Source organism: Tetrao urogallus (genome assembly GCF_951394365.1).
Source record: "Tetrao urogallus genome assembly, chromosome: 1".
NCBI lineage: Eukaryota > Metazoa > Chordata > Aves > Galliformes > Phasianidae > Tetrao > Tetrao urogallus.
This window is the reverse complement of record NC_136813.1, coordinates 132,951,744-132,975,054: the sequence shown is the minus strand read 5'-3', so window position 1 is coordinate 132,975,054 and position 23,311 is coordinate 132,951,744. Positions and strand designations below refer to the sequence as shown.

General features: G+C 40.7%; 1 protein-coding gene across 1 annotated transcript in view; it reads left to right on the top strand.

The window, feature by feature from the left end:
• The window catches only part of CACNA1C (calcium voltage-gated channel subunit alpha1 C), a gene marked incomplete at both ends in the record, with an annotated part of 471,149 nt that overhangs the window by 367,233 nt on the left and 80,605 nt on the right, over positions 1–23,311 (top strand). Inside the window, 9 exons of the mRNA XM_079548089.1 lie at positions 6,660–6,867; positions 7,657–7,777; positions 9,731–9,845; positions 10,897–11,017; positions 11,129–11,198; positions 17,603–17,735; positions 19,328–19,457; positions 23,026–23,085; positions 23,222–23,281. Coding sequence (XP_079404215.1) covers positions 6,660–6,867; positions 7,657–7,777; positions 9,731–9,845; positions 10,897–11,017; positions 11,129–11,198; positions 17,603–17,735; positions 19,328–19,457; positions 23,026–23,085; positions 23,222–23,281 — 1,018 coding nt within the window. The remainder of the gene's footprint in view (positions 1–6,659; positions 6,868–7,656; positions 7,778–9,730; positions 9,846–10,896; positions 11,018–11,128; positions 11,199–17,602; positions 17,736–19,327; positions 19,458–23,025; positions 23,086–23,221; positions 23,282–23,311) is intronic.

The following is a 23,311-nucleotide window of genomic DNA, read 5'->3' as shown; positions in this document are numbered from 1 at the left end:
ACTTCTTCTTGCAGAAATGCACTTCCAAAGCATCAGCTTGATTTGGAAGGAGTTTTTCAGCTTGAGGGAGGTGTAGGAGACGTCATCTCCTTTCTTACCCGTATTGCAGATCTTGGAACAAATCTGCTCTTGTAGCAGCATAGGGCCTGCCTTTTCCCATTTGAGCACTGGTCAGCATCTTATATAAAGCTTGTCTGAGGTGATTAAAGAATGAATTTTATGCAGGCTCAGCTACAAAAATGTCCCTAGAATTACTGTAAATTCCCCCAAAGGAAATTTCTGACAAATTTGAGATAAAAAACGCAGGGCATTAGAAAAACATGACCAGAACTGGAAGGCAGTCAAGGTGGCAGAACTGTGAGGCAGAAAAAAAAAAAACAGACTTGGACTCTCATATTGTACAAAATTTACCCTTAAAACTTCTGAGCTTCAAGGCTCTGGCAGTGTTGACTGTTTTCAGAGTCAAATGGCAGAGACAGAAAATCAGTTTATAATCTTGGAGAAAGTGGCCAAATCAAGCTTGCACCTACTAAAACAGAGAAAAGGTAGTCTTTTTTTAGATATGATCACAGGAGAGAGAAAAATGTTCCAATTGACAAGAATTTCCAGCAGGAGCAATCTCTTTGCCCTTTCAGAAATAGTGAAGATCTCTGGTCCAGCGAGTGTTTTTCCTGGATCTTTGGGTCTGAAAGCTATCATCATTGAATCCCAGGCCTGGTTTCTGAGGAAACCAGTAGCTGTTTCAGGCATTGGGTAATCAGATATACCCAGGGCAACATACCAACAGCTATAAAAGCATAAGCTTCTACATAGCATGCTGGAGAGGTCATTGTTTTTTCTAGGCATTTCTCCACTCCTACACAAAATATATCTAGCTAGCAGAATTCTCTAGTAGAAAGGAAAATGTTGAGAGAATATTAGTAATACTTTAGGAGGCTTCATCTATTGGAATACTGAGATATTCCTAAAGATTCTGGCAGAGATGTAAAGTATGAACCAGCCAGCAACAGGTCTAGTTATACTTACCTCCCTTCTGCATCATATCTGAAATCCAGTTTTTCACAGAAAAAGTATTACCTGTAAAATACCTTGTGATTTGTACAGGTGTCTGTGTATAATCAGAGCTGAGGAGTAACTCAAAGTGAACAATATACTAATCGGGTTTTCTCTTCTTTCCTTGTCCTAAAATATTGGCAAGTAGGTTGCATTAGTTTCAGATTTGTATATTTTTTAATTATTTGTAATTTTCTCCATGGTTTTTCCCCTCTGTGGGTGAAGTTCACCCTCATGTGGAAGGCCTTAGCACAAGCCTCCAAAGCTGCACTTCAGACCCAGTCATGTCAGACTGCAGGAGAGAATTTTCTGGCATTAAAGCAAAACTTTTACTTCGTATGTTCTCCAGTAAAATATAATCTTTTACTTTATTCACTCTGCTCTACACACAGTGATAGTTTAGTGATATTTACATTATCAGTACTGCTGGAAAACACCATCTGTGTAGATGATGATATGGAAAGATACAATCTTTTAAAGGTAGGAAGAATAGTAATGATGATCGTGTAATGTTTTATGTCAAGTGTGTATTCATGAGCAGTGATATGGACATACAGTGGCGATGGAAATAGTGATAATCAGAATAATTAAAAAGGCACAAAGCAGGGAAGATTCTCCGATGAAAATATGTCAGTAGTTAGCCTAACCATTATATATCTGTGGATTTTCTGTGATAAACACCATGCACAAATTCTGGATGCTTTAAGATAATGCACTTCTAGGAAAAGCACAAATACAGCTCCCCAGTATAGAAGAAACAAGTAAAGACACTAGCAGAAATCATTTAGAAATCGCATTTAGAATTTCAAGAGCAAACATTTCTTCTAAGACTATAAATACTCTTCAGAATCATTTTGTCTTGTACATTAGTCTTAGTAATTTGGGACTCCATGCTGAGAGGCACTGAGGCACCCCTTTGCTGCCCAGATAATCTATCTAGAGGTTTGCTGCCTGCTGGGTGCCCACATTTGGGTATCAGGAAGAGACTACCAGGTATGATAAGCTGGAGGACTGCTATTCACTCCTGCTCTTCAAGGCTGGGTCACAGGAGGCAACTAGGAAATTACAAAATATTAAAAATGACTTTATATCCCCTAGGAAGATGTTGAAGAGATCAGGAGCACAGGTAGTATTCTTCTCTGTCCTCCCAGTTGGAGTTTTGAGAACTGGGCAGGAGGAGTAAAGCAGATGAATTGGATGAATGTCTGTATGGATAGTGTCACACTAAGGGTTTCAAGTGCTGTGATCTTGGATACAGCTACAAGAGACTGGACATGTGGACATCAGACAGGATGCAACTGACCATGAGAGGCAAGAATATACTGGGCAGAAAGCTGGCTTAGTGATCACCAGGGCTTTAAACTAGATTTGATGGAGAAATACTATGTACTTTTGAGTGACAAAGAGCCAGGGAACACTGTCACTTCAGGAAGCAGCGAGAGAAAACCTTATATTTGTCCCATAGGAATTAGGGAGGGCTCCTTCAAGAAGGCAATGCATCCAATAGCCCAACAAAGAATTGGTTGGATGCTCAGAGCCACAAAGTTATGGTCAGTGGCTCTATGCCCAGATGGAGGCTGGTCAGAGTGTTGTCCCCCAGGGGTCAGCCTTGGGAGCCATGCTCTTCAACATCTTTGTCAGTGACCTAGACAATGTGATTGAGTGCACCCTCAACAAGTTTGCTGATGACACCAAGATGAGTGGTGCAGTTGATACTGCAAATTGAGGGGATGCCAAAAGGAACCAGGACAGGCTTGAAAAATGGTCCCACAAGAACCTGATGAGATTCAGCAAGGCCAATTGCAAGTTGTTCCACTTGGGTCAAGACAATCCCATACATATATACAAACTGGGAGAAGAACTCGTTGAGATCAGCCCTGCAGAGAAGATCTTGGGGGTCTTGATGGACAAAAAACTGGACACAAGCCAGCAGCTTGTGCTTGTATCCCGGCAGGCTGCATCAGAAGGGTGGCCAGGAGGGAGGTGATTGCCCCACTGTACTCTGCCCTTGTGAGGCCCCATCCGGAGTATGGCTTCCAGGCCTAGGGTCCCAAGCACAGGAAAGATGCAGAGCTGTTAAAGCGGGTCCAGGGAAGGACCACAAAGATGATCAGATAGCTGGAGCATCTCTCTTAGAAAAAAGACTGAGGAAATTGGGCTTGTTTAGTTTACAGAAGAGAAGGCTCCAGGGAGACCTCATTGTGGCCTTCCAGTACTTGGGAGTAATTTATAAACGCAAGGGAGACTGACATTATATATGGTCTGATAGTAATAGGACAAGGGAGAATGGGTTTCAAACAAAAAGAGGGAAGATTTTGATTAGATATTAGGAGAAAATGTTTTACTCAGAAGGTGGTGAGGCCCTGGCACAGCTGCCCAGATAAACTGTGGGTGCCCCATCTCTGGAGGCATTCAAGGCCAGGTTGAATGGGGCCCTAGACACCCTGAGCTGCTGGGTGGCAGCCCTGCCGCAGAACTGGGATTGGAACTGGGTTATCTTTAAGGTCCATTCCAACACAAAACATTCTGTGATTCTATGATTAGACAGGCAGCCAGCATAATCTCTTTTATTCTCCCTAATTTTTACAGCGCTATACAGATTTTTTTTCTTTGCTGAGAGAACACAAATGATTGTCTCTTAAGGCATAATATTTTATTGCTTTATAAATCCGTATATTTATTCCTATTTGTTTTGAAGATAAATCAATTTGCTTACAACAGTTTACTGAAATTTGATATTTCAAACCTAAATTCTACCACTGTATATGTCACTGTTAACTATAGGGAGGAGAGGCATGGCACCTTTTTTTGTACCTGCTTTCAAAATGGTTTTATATTGGATGAACAGTGTGGGAAGCTTTCCCACAAAGAGGCTTCCAGCTGTCACTACTGTTTTAAGCTCTGCATTTGTGATTGCAAGTATCATAAAGCCATAGTGAAAAGCAATGAAGAGGAGAGAGAAGAGAATAAAAGAAGACATTAAGCTCTAATCCAGTTCTTCATTTAATTTCTATGTGAGGTGTTGAACAAACCATTTAACGTCTCTGCATCTTATTTCTCCCTATTGAAACAAGGATCATAATCATGTCCTTCTCACTGGAGTTTTGCAGAATCTCTTTCACTGGTTTTGGGAGATATTAGGAAGCACATTAATTTCCGTATTGGTCAAAGGAAGCAGCAGTGCTTTCTTTTTTACCTGCCATTATATGATGACTAGTCCAAATTCTCTGATTTCTTCCAGCAGTGCCTTGACATTTGTTGCAACTGGTGTGTTTTTCTCTTTGTAGTACATTAACCAAAGAGGACAGAGTGGTCAGAGAGTCTTTGTTTGGGCTTCTTCTTCTATGGCCAACACAAGGCTCTTTGTTTTAATGAGTAACCCGAGAGGTTTTGGCAGAGTGTTTGAGTTAGCTCTCCAATTGCCTAATGTGGCAGCTGGTAACCTCAGTTCAGGCTTCCGGGAATCTGAGATAAGACCATTGTTACTTCCATATCCTAGTTGGGTCAGTCAGTCCTTATCCTTTCCTTTTTCTCTTTTCCCTCTACTTCCCTATTGGTTTGTTTACTTTTCTAAAGGTGCTGTATTTCTAGCTAGCACTCAGAGCACAGAAAAAAACAGCACTAAGCTTATCTCCATTAATTGCTCTAAAGTTGATTAGTTGCATAGGAAACTGAATCTCAGATATGGAGCCATTTGCAAGAATTGCAGAGCTGATAAAAGTCTGTGCAGCTGTGCTATAAGATAGCAAGACACTCAAGCTTAAAGCAAGTCATTGAGACTGTTCAGATGGGTAACAGCTTTACTGCATGTCTGTTAAGGGCATGTGTGTCCTGACTGACATTGGAGGGCTTGGTGATATTCTAGACCCCACCAGTTTCTGTTTTGAGCATGCTAAATTCAGTCCAATTTCATCAGAAATTATTTTTCCCTTTTCCTGTGTCACTTTCTCTTCCTCCCACAGTATGAATGTTGTGAACTGTAAGCATAAACACAAACATAGAGAGCTGTTACATAGCACATTCAATCTAGACATTTGGTGGCACCAAGCTCACAAATTCCATGCCCTTACCTCTGCTCTGTAGTTTTACAATGCTCGTGTCTTTAATTGCAGTTAAACTTCTAAATCACTATGGTTTTCTCTGAAGTGCTGAAGCTGGGATGGAGGGAAAACATCACAGTTCTCTTTGAAGCTCAGTGCTTGGAGATGAACCAGTCGCTGAACTTCAGAGGGCTTGGCAGTCCCTCTGCAGGTCAGATTGCTAACCCTTGCAAAGTAATTGGGCCACCTGAATATTTGTCTGCCATGGGACAACAAAAGCCTTCTTTTTACCCTGGCATTTGAAAATATTCATTTCAGTACTATTTTAAGAATCCCTGTCTCTAGTGACCACATTGACTTAAGAAAAGATGGATTTGTATGTAGAATTATCCGACCTCCTTCAAGTGAGAATGCTTGACATGTCTGACATCCTTCTATAATAGAGCTTCCTTCTCCAAGGAAAATACATCTAGAAATTCAGGGTCTTCTAAGGAGAGAAGGGTTCACTGTTAAAAGCTTTGGGAGAAGGGAGTGGAGGATGCCAACCATGTTGTGATCTCAGATCATGGTAGAAGGCCACAGGAGATGATGCTAGAAGAAAGACTTAGCGACTTACATTAGATCATAAACGTTACTGGCTTGCTGGCCTGTGCAAGCCACCCAAGGTTGTATTCAAAATGAGGTGACTGGAAGATGTCAGCTAATCTTAAATCTAGTCTGAAATATTTGTCAAACTCAAAAGAACATACAGTAAAAGTGTTCATGACATTCTAAGCAGTAGGATAAAAATGTTTGAGCACATACCAGGCTGAAGTGAAAGTTGTTTCATTGGCAATGTGGTCAATTCTTCACAAAAATGTAGCATTTTTCCAACACATGGCTACACTGCTGGTTGGCAAAGGTAAGCAAGCAAGCTGATATGTTAGAGTAGAGCATACTACTTGCATTACTTTGAATCCTTAAATGGGACCAAAGGGGCTAGAAGATTGTCTTCTGCATCGTACATCAGTCAGATCTGGGCATAAACCTGAATACACCGAGAGAAGATCTTAGCCATCCTCCCTATCTAATGGTAGCTGCTCAAAAAGCAGGAGTCTCAATCACACCATATTTTGGACAAGTTTCTATTTGTATCCAAACTGTTTCCCCATCTGCTCCTGCCACTTATTGCAGGCCATTCTCTGGAGTGAGGTATTCTGGCATGCCATAACATCTGTGAGTGTTGTAATGAGGTTGGTTAGAATGTAACTCACTGAAGCGGCAAGAACTAATCACTGTATATTGATACAAGATTTTCAGAGACTTAGATGGAGAGTGCTGCAATAATCTTCTGGGTGTGAGCATCAAGTGGGGGTGGAGGGAATGTACACGTGTGGTAGTGAAATTACTCATTAGCTGCAGTAGGTCTCATTATCTTAGGGAAGTACATAAATGATTCACTGCTGAACAGGGTATTTAGAAATGCCTGCTTATACACAGGAGTCAGCCAGAACCAATATCCTGTGCAGGCCAGGAGCACCTGTCTCGAAGTGAAGAAATTTTAACTACTTTTGTTTTCTCTCCCAGATATTGGAACTCCCTGAGCAACCTAGTGGCTTCACTCCTGAATTCAGTCCGTTCCATTGCCTCCCTCCTGCTGCTCCTCTTCCTCTTTATCATCATCTTCTCCCTGCTGGGGATGCAGCTTTTTGGGGGCAAGTTTAACTTTGATGAAATGCAGACCAGGAGGAGTACATTTGACAACTTCCCCCAGTCTCTCCTCACTGTGTTTCAGGTAAGAGCATGAGTAGGTACAGATGGGACCTAGATATTGTGCTTTAAATGGGGAGAGACAGACAGTAGGTCCTGCACCCCTCTTCTACAGCCTAGTAGTCTCTGAGGCTATTCTAATAGCTCCAGGAGCAAGGCACCATGCTGCCAGCACAGGGGTATTCCCTTCCAAAGTGAGGAAATATCATAAAGCCATCAGGGCTTATCAGAGTAGTACATGAGAATGGCCATTACCATGTTGCATGGCCTTGCCTGGAAGCCAGAGCCTGTCCCTATGGCTGTCCTCTCCCCTTCCACAGTACTAGGGAACAAGTATGTGCTCACTGCACCAGTGGAGAAATTAAATAGCTTTCAAACTGACTGCAATTTTGAGACTGATCAGCCAAGAGCATCGGGATTGTGATTTCACACACAAGGTGAAGGGATGTATCTGGGAGGGCTGTGCTGAGTGCTGTCCTCAGTGCTTTACTTGTGCAGCTTGTCTGAAACAACAGATGTGGAGGGAAGTGCCAAGGTGAGGTGGGGAGACTTAAACAAAGATGTCTTGTGGAGCCATTCGGGTTCAGCAATAAGTCTTCAAGGGGACATCTCCAGTTTTTTTAACAGTTCTAGTGCCCTTTTTGCATAATCTCATTTTGTTTTTAATTTGCTAAATGGGTACAGCCAGAGTTTCCAGCCATCTTGGGGGAAGGGATGATCTCTAGGATAGTGAATATCTTTCTGTTAATGGGGTTTTCAAATTCTCTGTGTGGTCTAACACTGTATCCCTTATTGGTGGGAATGTGTCATTTAGATCCTGACTGGGGAGGACTGGAATTCGGTGATGTATGATGGGATCATGGCTTATGGCGGCCCCTCTTTTCCAGGAATGTTGGTCTGTATTTACTTCATCATCCTCTTCATCTGTGGGAACTGTATCCTTTGATGCTACTCTTTTCTCCAAACGGGGTTGAATTTAAAGTCACCCCTTATTACTTTTGCTGTGTCAGAAAGTAATTTTGTGCCTTATATCTTCACCTTTTCCCTAGCTCAAGATTTTGGCTTTGCACTGTCAAAAGTTAAACAAGTTTGTTTAATCTTAGCTAGTGCTAAGCCTTCAGGCATATAAACATTTATAAGAGCCAGCTAGGTACTGGTTCTGCATGCCAGCTTTTATTTAGTACCTTTACATGTTCAGGTTTTTTATTTTTTATTCCCCCTAATTTTCTCATAGGTCTTTCTTTCCCACCTTCCTTATAAACAAATCTCTTTGTCTACCTGCTGTACTTACTGTGTGTTTTTACTTTAATTGCCATTTCATTAACATGTTCCATTTGATTTCATCCAAACTTTATGTGGAATAAAAATATATGTAATATACAATATGCTAGATGCAAACTTTGTAATAGGAGTACCATATGTTTGACACAATTGATTTATGTGAGATCGTATATTAACTCGCATATAAATGAACAGGAACCCTGTTCCATTTCACTTACTGCAATGTGTTTGATCTTCAAACAGAAAATCATGTAGTCTGTTATCTACTATCCTGAGATGGCATTAACTTGAGTTCTCTCTGGCTTCAAGGTGAAGTGAGGGCAAAGTACATAACCCAGCAGCACAAAGCACACTGCAGGACTAGGCTGTGAGTGTCCTTTCATAGGAATTTGCATTGAACACAGAGCCATGGTTCAGTACCGTATCTGTTTGCTCCAAATTTGTTCATGTTTAATTTCTGTTTCCTTAATGAATAGCCCTCATGTGTCAGAGGTGACATTTCTTTTTATACTAGTTCTTCTATGGAGCTACCTTGTAGTTTCAGCCCAGCTATTCCAACCTTTCCTCATAATTCAGGTCTCTCAAACCCTGTTATGTGACATTTCGGTTGACCTGCATGCCCTTTCTTCAAAGTGAGATAGTGCCATTACACTTATCTCAAGGTCAAGGGATGCTGTCTTCCTGATAGCTTTAAAAAGCTACAATTTGGATCTCCTTGTGAACTGCAGAGGAAAATGTGAGCCAACTCCATGTGCTGGCTGACTTTGTGTCATTAGACCTTGGAGCTTTGGGAGAGGAGTGGCTGTATTTCCAGACTAAGCCTTAAACTGGAGTTTACTGAGAACTGATGGCATGAGACCTACTCTAAAGAAATCTCAGTAAGAATCTGGTGTTCAGATTTATAACACAAGGTCTTAACACTGACTGGCAAGACAAGAAAGCAATTGTCATTACTTACCCTTCAGCAACATGTGCATGACTAGTTTACACTGCAGCTTCCATGTGTGGGCTCTCGGCTAGGAGACGGCAGAGTTGCCAACCCAATCCTTTAACACTCAGACTAAATGAATTTCTTTTGTTCCCCTCAGAAATGCTAATGATAGTGATATCCTTACGGTCCTTAAAACCTACATATGTCTGTGGGAAAGGCTGATGAGGTTGTCCAACTCAAGCATGTAAGCCAAAATTGGAAAGCTCAGGTGCCTAATGGTATGAGGATCTTGAATATGAAAGTTCTTTAACAAAAATGACCTGAACCTTCAAAGGCATCCAGGGCTCCCCTTATCCTTCAGCGGAATTTGTTGCATAGAGCAAGACTCTATATGGAAACCAAAAACTGAAATCTAAGTGTTAAAGTCTAGGCTTCTATCTTTTCTATCAGTCATTCCATTGTGAAATTTTGGAAACCCTACACAGTGTGTTAGACATTTAGGTGGAAGTTGTAGATTCGTCATACTCAATATGTGCACCCTGAACATTTGTGTGAATTGGAAGTTTGGAAAATCCAAGAGATCTGATGACAGGTTGCTAAAAATTTAAATTAAGACACCTTCAGTATAATGTTGTTCTGCAGTTTTCAAAGCCCGTTTTCTTTAAGTAGCACACAGACATCCTCCTGAATGTCTTTTTGGCCATTGCTGTGGACAACCTTGCTGATGCGGAGAGTTTAACATCTGCACAGAAAGAGGAGGAAGAGGAAAAAGAAAGGAAAAAACTAGCTAGGTAAATCCATATGCATCCACCTCAAAATCATCCACTTGTATATATATCCATATATAGAACCTAACACATTATGCTTATTTGTATGTGCAAGTATGTAATATGTTTAAATTTTCTGTGTGTATATAGATTACATAAATATGATTAATTTATATTATATATTGTATATATAATTATGTATATATGTATTTTAATTCAAACTAAAGGACAAGAAGGTGTTGGGAGTTAGGAATCTCACAATTGCAATGATGTGAACAGAAGAAAGAAAGGCTGAGTGACTGGTGAGATTTCAGGGCATCAGTAGTTAATGAGTACAAAATGGTATTGGTGTAACAGTACCGTTTGAATATCCCTATTACCTCCTGATTGCTCTGGACCACAGAGCAAGAAAAAATTTCAGATTCCCAAGACACAAGATTCAGTGACTTCCTTCTTTTTATATATCATACGCTGGAGAAAAATTCTGGCTAGTTCTATTAGTATATCTGCAGACTCTCAGGTGACTTGAGCTGGACTTAGAGCTTCTCTGTCATTCCCTGTTGGCAGCCATGGAGAAGTCTTTCCTAACCAGTTACCTCAGTTTGTTTCTGGGCTACTTGGAGAGAATTCTTTGTGCAGATCTTTCTGCCTGTGTCCTACACACCATTCAGGAGAATCTCCTGGGCTCTGGAAGTGCAGTGAGCGGCAAAACTTTGTAGGCAACTTAGTGGAAGTCCACAAGACAGGGTTTGAAAACACTTCATGCCATTGTTATTGAGTGAACAAAGAGAAGATATCTAGTCACATGCCTAGAACGTGCACAAAAACGCAGTCACCTACTTCTCCATGTGCACTCTCATACACATATATAAACACAAGCCATTGAGAATGCTATGAAGTAAAAGGATTCTATATGGAATTAGAGTAGAAGAGGAAGAGGTGGAGCCGCTGAAATATAAGCTGGACTCAGAATGGAGGTGACAGTCAGCTGATCATTCTCTTAGTGTGTGCTGTACTACATGAAACAGCTTTTCACCTTTGTAACTGTTTTCTTTTTATCTTGTCAAATTATTAGGACTGCTAGTCCTGAAAAGAAACAGGAGATAGAGAAAACAGCTGTGGAGGAGGAGACAAAGGAGGAGAAAATTGAGCTGAAATCAATCACTGCTGATGGAGAGTCGCCACCTGCTACAAAGGTCTGCTGCTAGCACAACAGTCTATGCAGAGATGATGTGGACAGCTTGAGTTTTGAGGGGAATGAAAACCCTCTGCTTTGTTTGAGTCTTTTTTTCTTCTGTTTCTGTTAGATCAACATGGATGACTATCAGCCAAATGAAAATGAAGAAAAGAGCCCATATCCCACAACAGAAGCACCAGGTATCTCTCTGTTTTCTCTCGTTCCTGATCTAAAAAAAAAAGTTCCAGTTGCTAGTGCACATATAGCCAAATTACGATAGCAAGCAAGCTGGTCTTGTAATGTCTTCATGATGGGAGAAGGTGATGCAATTAAATTTGTAGAATCACGGAAGGGCTTGGGTTGAAAGGAACATTAAAGGCTGTCCAGTTCTAAACCCCCTTCCACAGGGCAGGACACATTCCACTAGATCATGTTTCCCAAAGCTACATCCAACCTGGCCTTGAACACTTCCAGAGATCGTACCTCCACAACTTCTCTGGACAGCCTGTCCCAGTGCCTCATTACCTCCAGGGTGAAGAATTTATTTGTTAAAGCTAATTTAATCCTACTCCCTTTCAGTTTAAAACCATTGCCTCTTGTCTTTCCCCTCATCCTCCTCATCCTTACGTTTAGGCTCCCTTTAAAAAATGGAAGGCTTTTTACAAGGTCTCCCCAGCACCTTCTTTTCTCCAGGCTGAACAAGCCCAGCTCCCTCAGCCTTTGTTCATCAGAGAGGTGCACCAGTCCTGTGAGCATCCCCTTGGCTTCCTCTGTACCTGCATCAACATCTCTATGTCTTTCTTGTTCTGGGAGCACCAGGCTTGGATTCAGGATGCCAGATGGGGTCTCAGAAGAGCGCGAGCAGAGGGAATCCCCTTCCTCACCTTGCTAGCGACACTTTATTTGCCCATGTTTCCTTTGCAGTTCCTGTAGTGGTTAGTGGTACTTGATGTGATTCGCTGTAAAGAACACATTACGTGATTAGATATATATTTTCAGTTCATTTTTTCAGTATTCTATGTCAGGGAAGATCAACAACAGATACTTATGAAGGTAAAAGTGCTGAATGCCTTTTAGAATTTTTTTTTAATCAAAAAAGTCAGTGCAACTTTATTAATATGATTCTAAAGGTGTAAACTCAGCCTAGAATTGATCATTTGGACCTGATGAACTTCATCCTCAAATTCTTTATATAGAATTGGATGAAGCAATATCGGAACACAGAGCAGTTTTACTTTGAGAATTCCTGAAGGCTAGGTCTTTAAAATGGTGGGTAGGGGTGGAGCAGAGGTCAGTTCAACTTCCATTCTTGGAAAAGTCTTGAAACAACTAAACAAATACAACACTGCAAGATAAGGAGACTAACAGGAACATGGGTTTACAGAGAACAAATCATGTTAAGCCACTTTCATTTTCTTCTAAGAGGGGCTGACAAGACGGGAGAAGAAGTAGATATATGCTTTGACTTTGCTGATGGTCTGAATGTCTCTAAACATTCTCATAAGCCAGCTAGAAAAAAAAAAAAAGGTCTAGATGATTGGGAGATAAATTGGTCGGACTCTGTACGTGGAGAGTAGCAATCACCCAAATGAAGTTCTACAACCCAAAGGCCTGTCTTGAGTTCAGTTCAGTTCAATGTTAATGACCTGAGTGATGGAAAAGGAAATATGCTTATTACATTTGCACATGACATGAAGCTAGGAGGGACAGTAAGCATACTGAAGGGCAGCATTAGAATTCAAAGAGCTCTTGAGGAACTGGATAAATGGTCTAAATAAAATTGAAAGTGCCAGGCTCTACATAGGCAGGAATAAACAACTCACAAATAAAGGATCTTAGGTGACAGTAGTTAGGTAACAGTCCTTGAGAAAAGAATTTGAATCTTGTAATCACAAGCCCAGCAGAAGCCCATAACATTTTGCCACCTGTCAAAAGGCAAACAAGTAGTTACGAACAGTGAAAACATGACCCTTTAGTCCATTTACAGGTTTCTTCTAACAGGCCAGTGAAAGCTAACCAGAGTAAAACAACTCTTTTAGTCTTTTAGCAATTGAGATCTCCGTTGAGATACAATCTCATTTTGGGTGCAGTTAAGAGAAGTGGAGCTGAATTGGGAAGAACCTAGAAGGGCAAAGTGAAAGCAATGCAAGGAGAAATTGAACTGAGACTGAAAGAGCTGTGGTTTTTTGAGCTAGGGAAGACAGAGGAAATGGTTTCAAATGCATAAAAGGTTGTTACAGGTAGAAGGTAAATAATCTCAATCTGTTATGGTTAAGGGAATTAACCCTATTAAGGTTCACACAAGGGGAAGATTTTCTAGTAGCGAGGCTCTAAACGATTGTGAAGAAGGTTGTGGAAACCTAGCATCACCAAATATGGCTAAGAACAGGTTAGAGAAATATCTGCCAGAAAAGACTTAGATACAATAATTAGTTGATTCTAGCTTGGCAGTCATTTGGCCATGTGTGATCTCTTCTCGTTCTTCCCTTCTTCACTTCTGATTATATAACAGACTGTAATAGGTAATAAATTACGTTCTTTTCTATTCTATCATTCCTAAAAAAATGTGTGTTAATAGGTTAATTTGATAGGGTAAAAAAAAGGCAGGATAGTTCACTTTAAGTAGATGAATGAGAGTTTCAGACAATCAGGAAGGAAAACTGTTCATTGCATTTGATTTTCAGAACAAAAAAAATCTGTGAGCTTGCCATACTCATATTTATCCATATTCCTAGCCTGTTAATCTGTAGACTGTGTTTCCAACACCATAAAATGCAGTTCACTTTTGATATTTTTTAGAGCAGATCACTCTGGATTTATCCTTCCAAGTACCTCTGTAGACACAGGGCATTCACTGCGCACCCATTCACAGTTACTAATCTGTTTTAAGGAATCTTCAGTTACAAGAACAAATTAAAACAGCCTGAAACAATTCCGTTTCTGTTTCTCAACTAGCCAGAATTTGTAGACTGTTATATTTTTTAAAGTAAAGATGCACATACCTGCATAAGAAATTTAAGCCTACTGATAATAGAATTATATTTCAATTACCTTCCATAGAAAATTTAGAAATAGGCTCACAAATGGAATGTTTGACAAAAAACAAATCTACAATTTGTTATGGATTTTCTAGCTGTAGGATTAGAGGTCAGGAAATAAAGCAAAAACACTTTTAAACTCCTGCTTTGGGATGCCAATCCTTGGACTGGCATGCGGATGTATGCTAGGTTGTATTCTGTCTTTCAGTACAAAGCTCAGAAGCACCAGTACCCTCTTGGAGCAGAAGCAGCATTTCACATCTGTCTCATGTAAGCAGGTCTGGGGAACAAAACTCCAAGGAACTCAACAGCAATAGCAAGCAAGAATTTCCCAGTCCCCAAGTGTGTACCACTGTCCCTTCATCAATTCCTTTCTGATCATCAGATCAGCCCAAAATCCTTCTGGTGATTGCCATGCTTCAGAAGGTACTGTGCAGCTAAATGCAGCCCTCCTGGGAAAACATCCTTCACACCAACTCAGTTTTTCCTTTATTATTTGAATCTACCCCACTCCATTTCCTATTCTGTTGCCTCAACTAGAATTTTCTCAATAACCTCTTCTGAATGTTTTTGCTGCACAGTATTGCTCTTAGTCCCCAGAATACACTGTGTATTTGCAACTCATCAGTTCACCTAGCCACTTAGTTGGAGGGAGAGACTATTCTTTCCAGAGATTTGTGTACACTAGAGGGATTATTATGCTGACATGTTTATTATAAGAAGACAGGGAGCAAGTCCTGCGGTCTGGTACAGAAACAGACAAAGAATTCAGAACACCAGATGAGGGTCAGATGAAGGCTTGAGGTGATTTATGGAAGCTTGAAGCAAAGCAGTGTCCTTACACGACAGGTCTGGTCTTTGTATAGAGTAAAGAAAAAAAGCCTTTCCATTGAATCTGTCACTGATTCTGCACTGTAGCCTGTGTGTGTCCTTCACAACCAAAGGATGCAACTGTTCTCATGAAGTATAACTCAAGATGACAGTCCAAGTTTTGAGTTTTCTTGAATTTCAGAAGAGTTCTAAACTAGATCTCAACTTGGTAACTCTGAGTCTTGCTTCTTCATGATTTCATGGCAGGCTTGAATGAAAAAGTCACTTTTTAAACAGTGGTATACCTTAGGTATAGAAAATGGTCAAAGAACAAGTGTGGGATTGCAGCTGACATGTCTCCCAGCCAGCTTGTGAATACCGTGTTGACCTTTGCTTGTATGAATGCTGACACCTGTGCAATACACTGGTTTCTTTATACTGGTAATTAGCTTACACAGCAACCTGAGCTGATGGTGTAATAATATTATACTTTTTGTATTTAACTCCTGTTTTTTCCTTTCTTATGTGGCCCAGACCCTACTTTAAGTGAAAAACGTTTCAAACATTATTCTTTCTCCATAACTGAGGAACTCAATGTGTTTTCCAGTCTGCAGCTATGTGGTTGCCAAAGTCATTAATATATTTCTTGCTTTATGGCAGACACAAGAGAAAGAGGAGAGAAACAGTCTTCCTCATAATCTTCATTTAGGGGGGCTGGTCCTTCTGCTAAGAGTCTATTTTCCAGAGGCATTCTCCTATACCTATTAGGAAAAAAAAATTAAACACTTTAAGTAAAGCTTGCTTCAAGAAAAAGAAAACAAAAAAAGATCTAATATTGCTGGCACAGAACTGAGGCTCAGAATAATAGTCTTTCAAGCGAGAGCTCTCAAACATCCTACATGATTATGGGCATTGGTATTCCAGACTGTTAAAGAAGAAAGAATTTGCTTACCCCACTCCTTGTCAATCCACTTTGACATCTGTAGATAAAAGGTGCAAGTGTAAAGTATTGTAATATTATATAAATATGAATATTAGCACAATTTTTTTCGAGTACTATTCACAAAAGTACTTCAAAAGGAATAAAACCTGTAGAATGGGTATTGTTAAGTGTGTTACGACATAAAATTGAGCTGTTAAAAAATAGACCAGATTAAAAAGTGCAGACTGTGTACCAGATCAAACATATCCAAAAATCTATCAAGCGAACTTGAGCCAAACTCTTGCTACTAGAAATGTAAAGAAAGAATCCTATTTGCATGCAATAAAAGCATGCATTGAAAAGGCCACTTTTCTCCCATCTCTGACATCTAGATTAGGATCTGTACTGATTCACCTATTCTTCTTAATATGTCCATTACCAGATGAAGTGCCATACCTGGCCCTGAAGGAACAGGCTTTTCCTAGAATTTATCTCACTTTATGGAGTTAGGATAAACCCTTTAGCTACAGTTTCCTCTTTTGCATTGACTGGAAGATAAATCAGTTGTCAGGATCCCTTCTTGAAATATTTCTTCCTGTCTTGCTAATTAGGTGAGAGGATTGTGAACTTTAAAATAGCAAAATCCCGTTGTGTCATTTACAAAAAAGCTTCTTACTTCAGCACGTAGAAAAAATCCTCAAAGGTGGAAGGCTGTCTTTCACATACTACTGAGTTCCCATCTCTACAGTTTCTTCCTTGAGTGTCTGTACAAGGCCTAGAGTTCTGCTCCATAGGCATCAGGTTCAAGAGGCTCAGATTTGTCACCTGCCCTTTTATTCTTTTCACCACTGAATATTGAAAGAAGGTAGTTTTAAGGATTTCTGATAGGTGTATGTTAAAGTACCTGTGCTCCATGTTTGCTTTATGGCATACATGCATTCATCAAAACACAAGCCTGCGTGCGGCAATGGCTCCATGGAGAGCTTGCAAAGAGGATTACAAAAAATGCTGATAAACTGGAGGAATAGTCTGAAGACAAGAAGGTGCAGTTCAGTAAGGATGAGGTCAAAGTGCCACTCATGGGAATCAGCAGTAGCATAAATGCAGAAGGGACTGAAGGGCAGAACAACCATTATATTGTGAAGAGTCAGTGGTTCACGGAAACCAAAAACTGGTGGCAAATTAACACAAGAATGTGATGAAAATAAGTGCCTACAAAAAGTATTTAAACAGCAAAATGGCATTATAAGATATAAAAAATAATTAACTCTCCTTTGCACCGGTAGGACCTCAACAGCAGGTTAGTTCTGCTGAAAATCCAAAGGAAAGTAGTGAGAATGATCTAGAGAACACAGCATCTCAGGAAAGATTGTTGTTTTTATCTAAGAAAAAGAAAGCCTGGCAGAAACAAGCATGTTAAATCCTTCTGCAAGAGGAAGGGAATTCTCTCTTTTCTGTACCCATGGACAGTAAGAAAATAAGCAATGGATTTAGACCACAGCAAGGAAGCCTATAGATAGTCACTAGGGGGAAGTATTTTGCAGAAAGGACAGTGAAGCATCTGAAGAGACTGTTGTGAGGATATTGTGGACTTACCAGCATTGATGGTTCTACAGACAGTCTTGATCAATCTCTGCTGGGATAGGTCCAAGGCAGAGGTTAGTGCCTCAGAAGAGGGAAATGGACAATAATCCACAGGTTTTCATCATCCTATTTTTATGCTTCTAATTTAGTAACTTTTATTTCAATGGAAACAAATGTCCCACCACTCCATGAGGGGTCGTATTTTGCATAAAATAAAACATTTCGTGTGAAATAAAAATATTTATTGCAGCAGAGGAAGATGAGGAAGAACCTGAGATGCCTGTCGGCCCTCGGCCTCGCCCAATGTCTGAGCTGCACCTCAAGGAAAAGGCTGTGCCCATGCCTGATGCCAGCGCATTTTTCATCTTCAGTCCTAACAACAGGTATGTAAGATGCTGCTCAGCTGTAACAAGAAGAGATTTCTGGCATGAAATCTCCATGTAAGCACAAATGTAGAAAGCCCACTGACGATATGCAGTGCGAGTACAGAGCACCTGCAAGTCTAATTGAAGACACAAATGATAAAAGCTTTGGAAATAAGGGATTCAGAGGGAATCCAGTAATTGGAACTCTCCAGCAAATTCAGGTTTTAAGCAGATTGTAAGCAAACCTCATGCAATCAAACATGAGGTAGGAGCTTCTTGTCCAAATAGCTGCTCAAAATTCACTCCCAGTAGGGAGTTTTTGCATTTCTGCATATTCCCACTCACCAAGAATGAGCATGCAAGGAAGGAAACAAAGAGGACAACAATTCCCATTGTTCTGAGGGGAGCTTGAGGAGAATTATTCTTCATCCTCTTCCTCCAGTCTCCTTCAGGCAGCCTGGCTTCACATTACTCCAGTTCTCTTTCCAATGCCAGTGTATGAAACCAGTACCATGAGTGGAGGGCTGAACTATGGCATGAGAATATATCTTTCTAAGGGTGCAGGAAAGAGCTCACTGATCAAGTGGTCTGTTCAGTGCCATGTATCCCAACATCTCCCTTGGAGACTTTGCCACCAAACACAGTCTCAGAGCAAGGCAGGACTGTGAAGGCCCAAAAGAATTCAGAGTTTATCTTCCCACAGCAGGGCTTATGCCACTTCTCCTTGGTATGAGCAACAGAGAGAGACTGATGATGATTGGGACTCGTGGACTCTAATGTCGGCTTTGCCACCCACCCCCACTGTTGCTTGTTGAAAAAGTAAATTAACCTCTGCAATCATCTGTAAAATTGCTATAATAGGGGCTTGGCAGCTCAACAGCCAAAAGTAGAGCTAAATAGATTAATGAAGTGCCTCTAGAATTATGCATAGGACTGTTATGAGGTTTAACTCCTCATATCCTGATATAATTGTGTGAAAGGTGCTCTATTAGCATCAAGTAAGCCTTCTATTCTGTATGGGAGACTGCTACTGCTTGCAGGCCATTTTCACACTAAGAACACCAGCACTTCATATTAGGTTGAGCTTTAGTAGATGCTGTGTATGGCATGATAACCTCCCAGAAGCCCTTTGCAAATGACTGCCTGGGCTATAGCCAATTTGCCAGATTTGTGCCCTGCTAACAGGTAGATTTCTCATGCCTCATATCTGTGACTGTCTAGCCCCATCTCAGAATGATATTGTTCATCCCCAAACCCATTTCTACTGCTTACCCCCTATAAAAATGGGGGACATTTCTATGAATGGAAAGGATTTAATTTTGGGTTGGCAGTCTGTAGACCATATTTAAATGGAGAACCAAGCCTGACTCCTGCAGGCAGCCAGTTACCCCTGTGTGCATCACTGCATTATATGGAGAGTTGAGGCTGCTGAACACTCAGCAGGGCAAAGCACAACTGCCTGGGATGCTATTCTCTGCCAGGGTAGAGTGAAGCTGCTATGCAGAGCAATCCCTCAGGGCCAGTCTTGACAGCTAAAGAGGAGAGGGGAATGTTTCCCAGGTCTTCCTGTTCTCTGAGAGATAAAGTTGTGCCTCTCCTCTCTCTTTCAGGTTTCGTGTCCACTGCCATCGAATCGTTAACGATAACATTTTCACCAACCTGATCCTATTTTTCATCTTGCTCAGCAGCATCTCCTTGGCAGCTGAGGACCCCGTCCGACATCTCTCCTTTAGGAATCAAGTATGCTTATCACACTCCTTCCCTTGCTGTGTATTAAAAGTGTAGCACAAGCAGCTCATGAGGTGAAGTCAAGAAACACAGAAAAGACTGCATCAGAGGTGTTGGTAGTGGCTCGCTACTCTGGTTTATGCCTTTAGTACACTGTGTGTGAACACACAGGGAAAATGAATCAGAGCTGAATTTGGCCTCGAGTTAATTTTGGAAGTGTCTGTAGGAAAAGAAATGATAGACAGCTGAAGCAAAATTATTGCTCACTGGCATTAAAGGCTTTAAAAATGGGCTGGAGAAAATTGAGGTCCAGAGAATTCTGTGTTGGGAGATGTGCAAGTTCCCTTTGAAATATTTGTTCTCCCAACACATTATTTTTTTGAACGAAAAAGTGCAGGGCCTTTGCTCACACAGGTGTAAATCAGAAGTACAATTCTTGAGTTTGACACCATCACTCTGGGGGAAATTGGTGTCTTTTAAGTTAGAATCAGGCTGGTTCAGTGCAAGCTGCAAAGCCATCACTGAATTTGAGATAATCCTCAGAAAATATGCCATGCTCCTCTCCTGGCCAAGCTAGGGGAAGAAGAGGAAAGCATTCAGCACAGAGATATATTCTCAATTTCCTTCTTGGCCATTCTTATTAGCCTTTTGAAATGCCCAGTGCTTAGCTTTGCCAGTGGTAGTTTCCATTAATCTGGGATCACTACAGAAATGAGAAGTGTCAGCAACTATATGTGAGACTTCTGATCTCTGCTGTCTGCAGTGGCAATTTGTTGGCTGGAAGAGCTTGCTAGACATAAACAATTTTTTTTCCCTTTTTTTAATAATAAGACCTTATTTTAATGCTCAGTGTTCTACTTCCCAGAACTATCCTGGCCTGAGCACACATTTAAATGTATAACTGCATGCAGAGAAGGTATTAATGGAAGTTTATTTCTGAATTTATCTCAGAGTTGCTTTGCATTTCCTCCTGAAGGAGGGTACAAAATAACAGCCCAACATGTAACAGTAACAATCTGCTTCTACATGGGTGAGTGTGCCCACCATGTAGGACTGCAAGTACATCAGTTGGTATCAGTACTGCAGAATGGTATCAGCTGGCATACTGGATTCTGACAGAAGCAGATGCAGAATCCATAGCAGAGATTTAAATAAGAAAAAAGTAGTAAATAAAAAAGCTGAAGTTTTAGTGCAAAGTGTTATGTTTTGTATTTGAACCCATTGATTTTGCATGAAATTCTGTGTTTAATTTTTGCAGGTACGGGTGTTTAAAATGTGTCATGCCAGGGGACACTGACAAGATGTTTGGGTTGCAAAAGTGGTCTGCCTTTATTGTTTGGCAGTAGTACAGTAAGATCGTGTCTGCTCTGTGCCTGTGAGGGAAGTAAAGCAAGCTGAAAGCAAACAACCTACCCTGCCCTCACTGTGGAACAACATAAGCAGGCATTCACTGTGACTCTTGCAGACCAGTGCTCTTATTGACACAAACTGTCCCAGAGCTGGAAGGGATAGAGAGCAGCTCCTCCAGCAAGGGCTAACAAAGAGGCCTGGGTACTGCATCTCCCCTGGGGTGAGCTAGTGGCTGCATCTCTCCTGTGTCACACAGGGCTCAGGCAGCAAGTCTGTGCAAGTGTCTCTCCAGTCTGGTCAAACACTCTTCAAATCCCATGCATGACCTAAAATGTTAAGTTACAATGGTCTCTCTGTTTTTTTGTTTTGTTTTGTTTTGTTTTGCTTTTAATATATTCTGGATTAAATATGTGTTTAGGGAAGAATAGGTGTGCCTGCTGGTAAATAGTACCAGTTACACAGGTGAGATTTTTCGTCTGTATGGAATGTCTTCATGAGCTGCAGCTCTGGATGCAGGTTCACCAATATGTCCTAGCTGCTTTGCAGTGTTCTGGTGATGTAAAGCAGCTGCAGGCCCAGCATAATCATCCACTTTAATCAAGTTTATGGCCACTTTATGTCGGTGGAGTCATGCAAACCAGCCTTAGAGTACCCATGAATCCAGCACATTGATTATAAAATTATTCCACTGATACAATAACCAAATGTCAGGACCTATAAGGCAGCAACGTGAGGGGACATTTCCAGCTCTAATGTGTGGAAATTAATATACAATGCAACTGATGTCCATCCATCCTTGAAATGGCCCTTTTTTAATTCTCTAAATTGCAAAAAATTATGAAGCCTAAGCCAGAACTGAAGAGGTCAGAACAACTTCTGCATTAGTCTTGGGGTCAAAAATCCTGTAGAGACCAGAGGGTTTTTGGGTTACAAACCAACAGTAGGTTATACATGTCCCTATTTGACCTTCATTATCTGTAAATTAGTCTAGATTGGGATCATGCTTTAACAGTATGATCTAAAGTATGATCTAGTTTGCAGTAGTTGCTTCATTGCCCAGGATGTACCAAGCTGTAAGAATTTATCCACCTGAGTTAGAGCAAAATCACCTAGATAGAATTAAGACCTGTAAGAAGGGTAAGTCTACTTCAGTATGTTTGTTAGTGTTTTAGCAGTAGAGGCTTCAGTTTGAAAAATAATCAGGTTTCTACTGCTTCCATATAGTGGCCTGCATGTTTAGAACTTGATTAAGCTATAACAACACTTATCCATGGGCACAAAATTTGTAATTTTTACTTTTTCCAGCGTATGTAACACCAAAATGGTTGGTATTGGAATTCATTGGAAACAAAGAGAGCTCAGTTCTGGTCCCACTAGTCAGTAAAGGAGTTCCCATTTACCTTTGTGAGATGTAGATCAATGGGCAATGAAAGACATCTGCATCCTTGATGCTGTTACTCTGCAAATCATTTAACCCTTCCAGACTTGCTGCTGCCTTCTGTGACAGGGCCCCTTCTTGTGGTTTGCTATGCATGCCACTGCTATGCCCACCACTGGATCTAAATTGATGGAAATGATGGGTGTTTTAGCTTGCCTGTTTTACAGAACGTCAATGGAAAGATAGAAGATATAAGTTGGGCACATTTGATGCATGGCTAAATTATTGTCACAGTGATTCAGTTCAATTGGCAAAGCATTTCTATTTCACCCTAACCCAGGGTAGAGGAAAAAGAAAAAAGAGAGATTGTGCATCAATTTGCAGTCTGGATACCTTTTTTTCACCTTTTTGAGAAACACAAAACAGGCCTGAATTCAAGTTAGGAATCTCAAGTTTTCCACTGAGAGACCAGAAGTCTTCATGTTCTCAGTTTGGAAATCTATTTAATAAAAACCCTTACATTGTCTGCTCTTTATCACAATCAATAAATAGATCACTAAATAACCAATAAAGAAAGAAAATCCTGCAATAAAAGCAACCAAAAGCTTGTTTTCCCTCCAGAGCCCTCCTGGGATTGTAACTTAGAAAATGTCTCATGCAACGTGCTGCTTGTCCTATGTGTCAGGACCTTCACTACACTCTACAGGACGTCATTACAAAACCATTTCCCATATAGTCCTCCTTTTTCCCTTGTTAAGAGACTTGTGTATTTGCTTTTGAACTGTGATTTCCCATTCCAGTGGCCAGTCACTGATCTACCTTCCCCACTCCTATTCCCTTTTGTTTTTTCAGGTTCTCTTTTATTTTGATATAGTTTTTACTGTCATTTTCACCATTGAAATTGCTCTGAAGGTAAAGTGCCCATCTTCTCTACCATTACCTGTTCACAAGCTTACTAGTTTTCTGCCACTATCTGTTGCTAACACACATGCCTGTTTGTTCCTGGGTCACGCTCAGTACAACTAACCCAATTGTGCTTATTTTTCAGATCCTAGGCAATGCAGACTATGTCTTCACTAGTATCTTTACATTAGAAATTATTCTTAAGGTAACCAATCTGAGCAATAAATTCATTTTC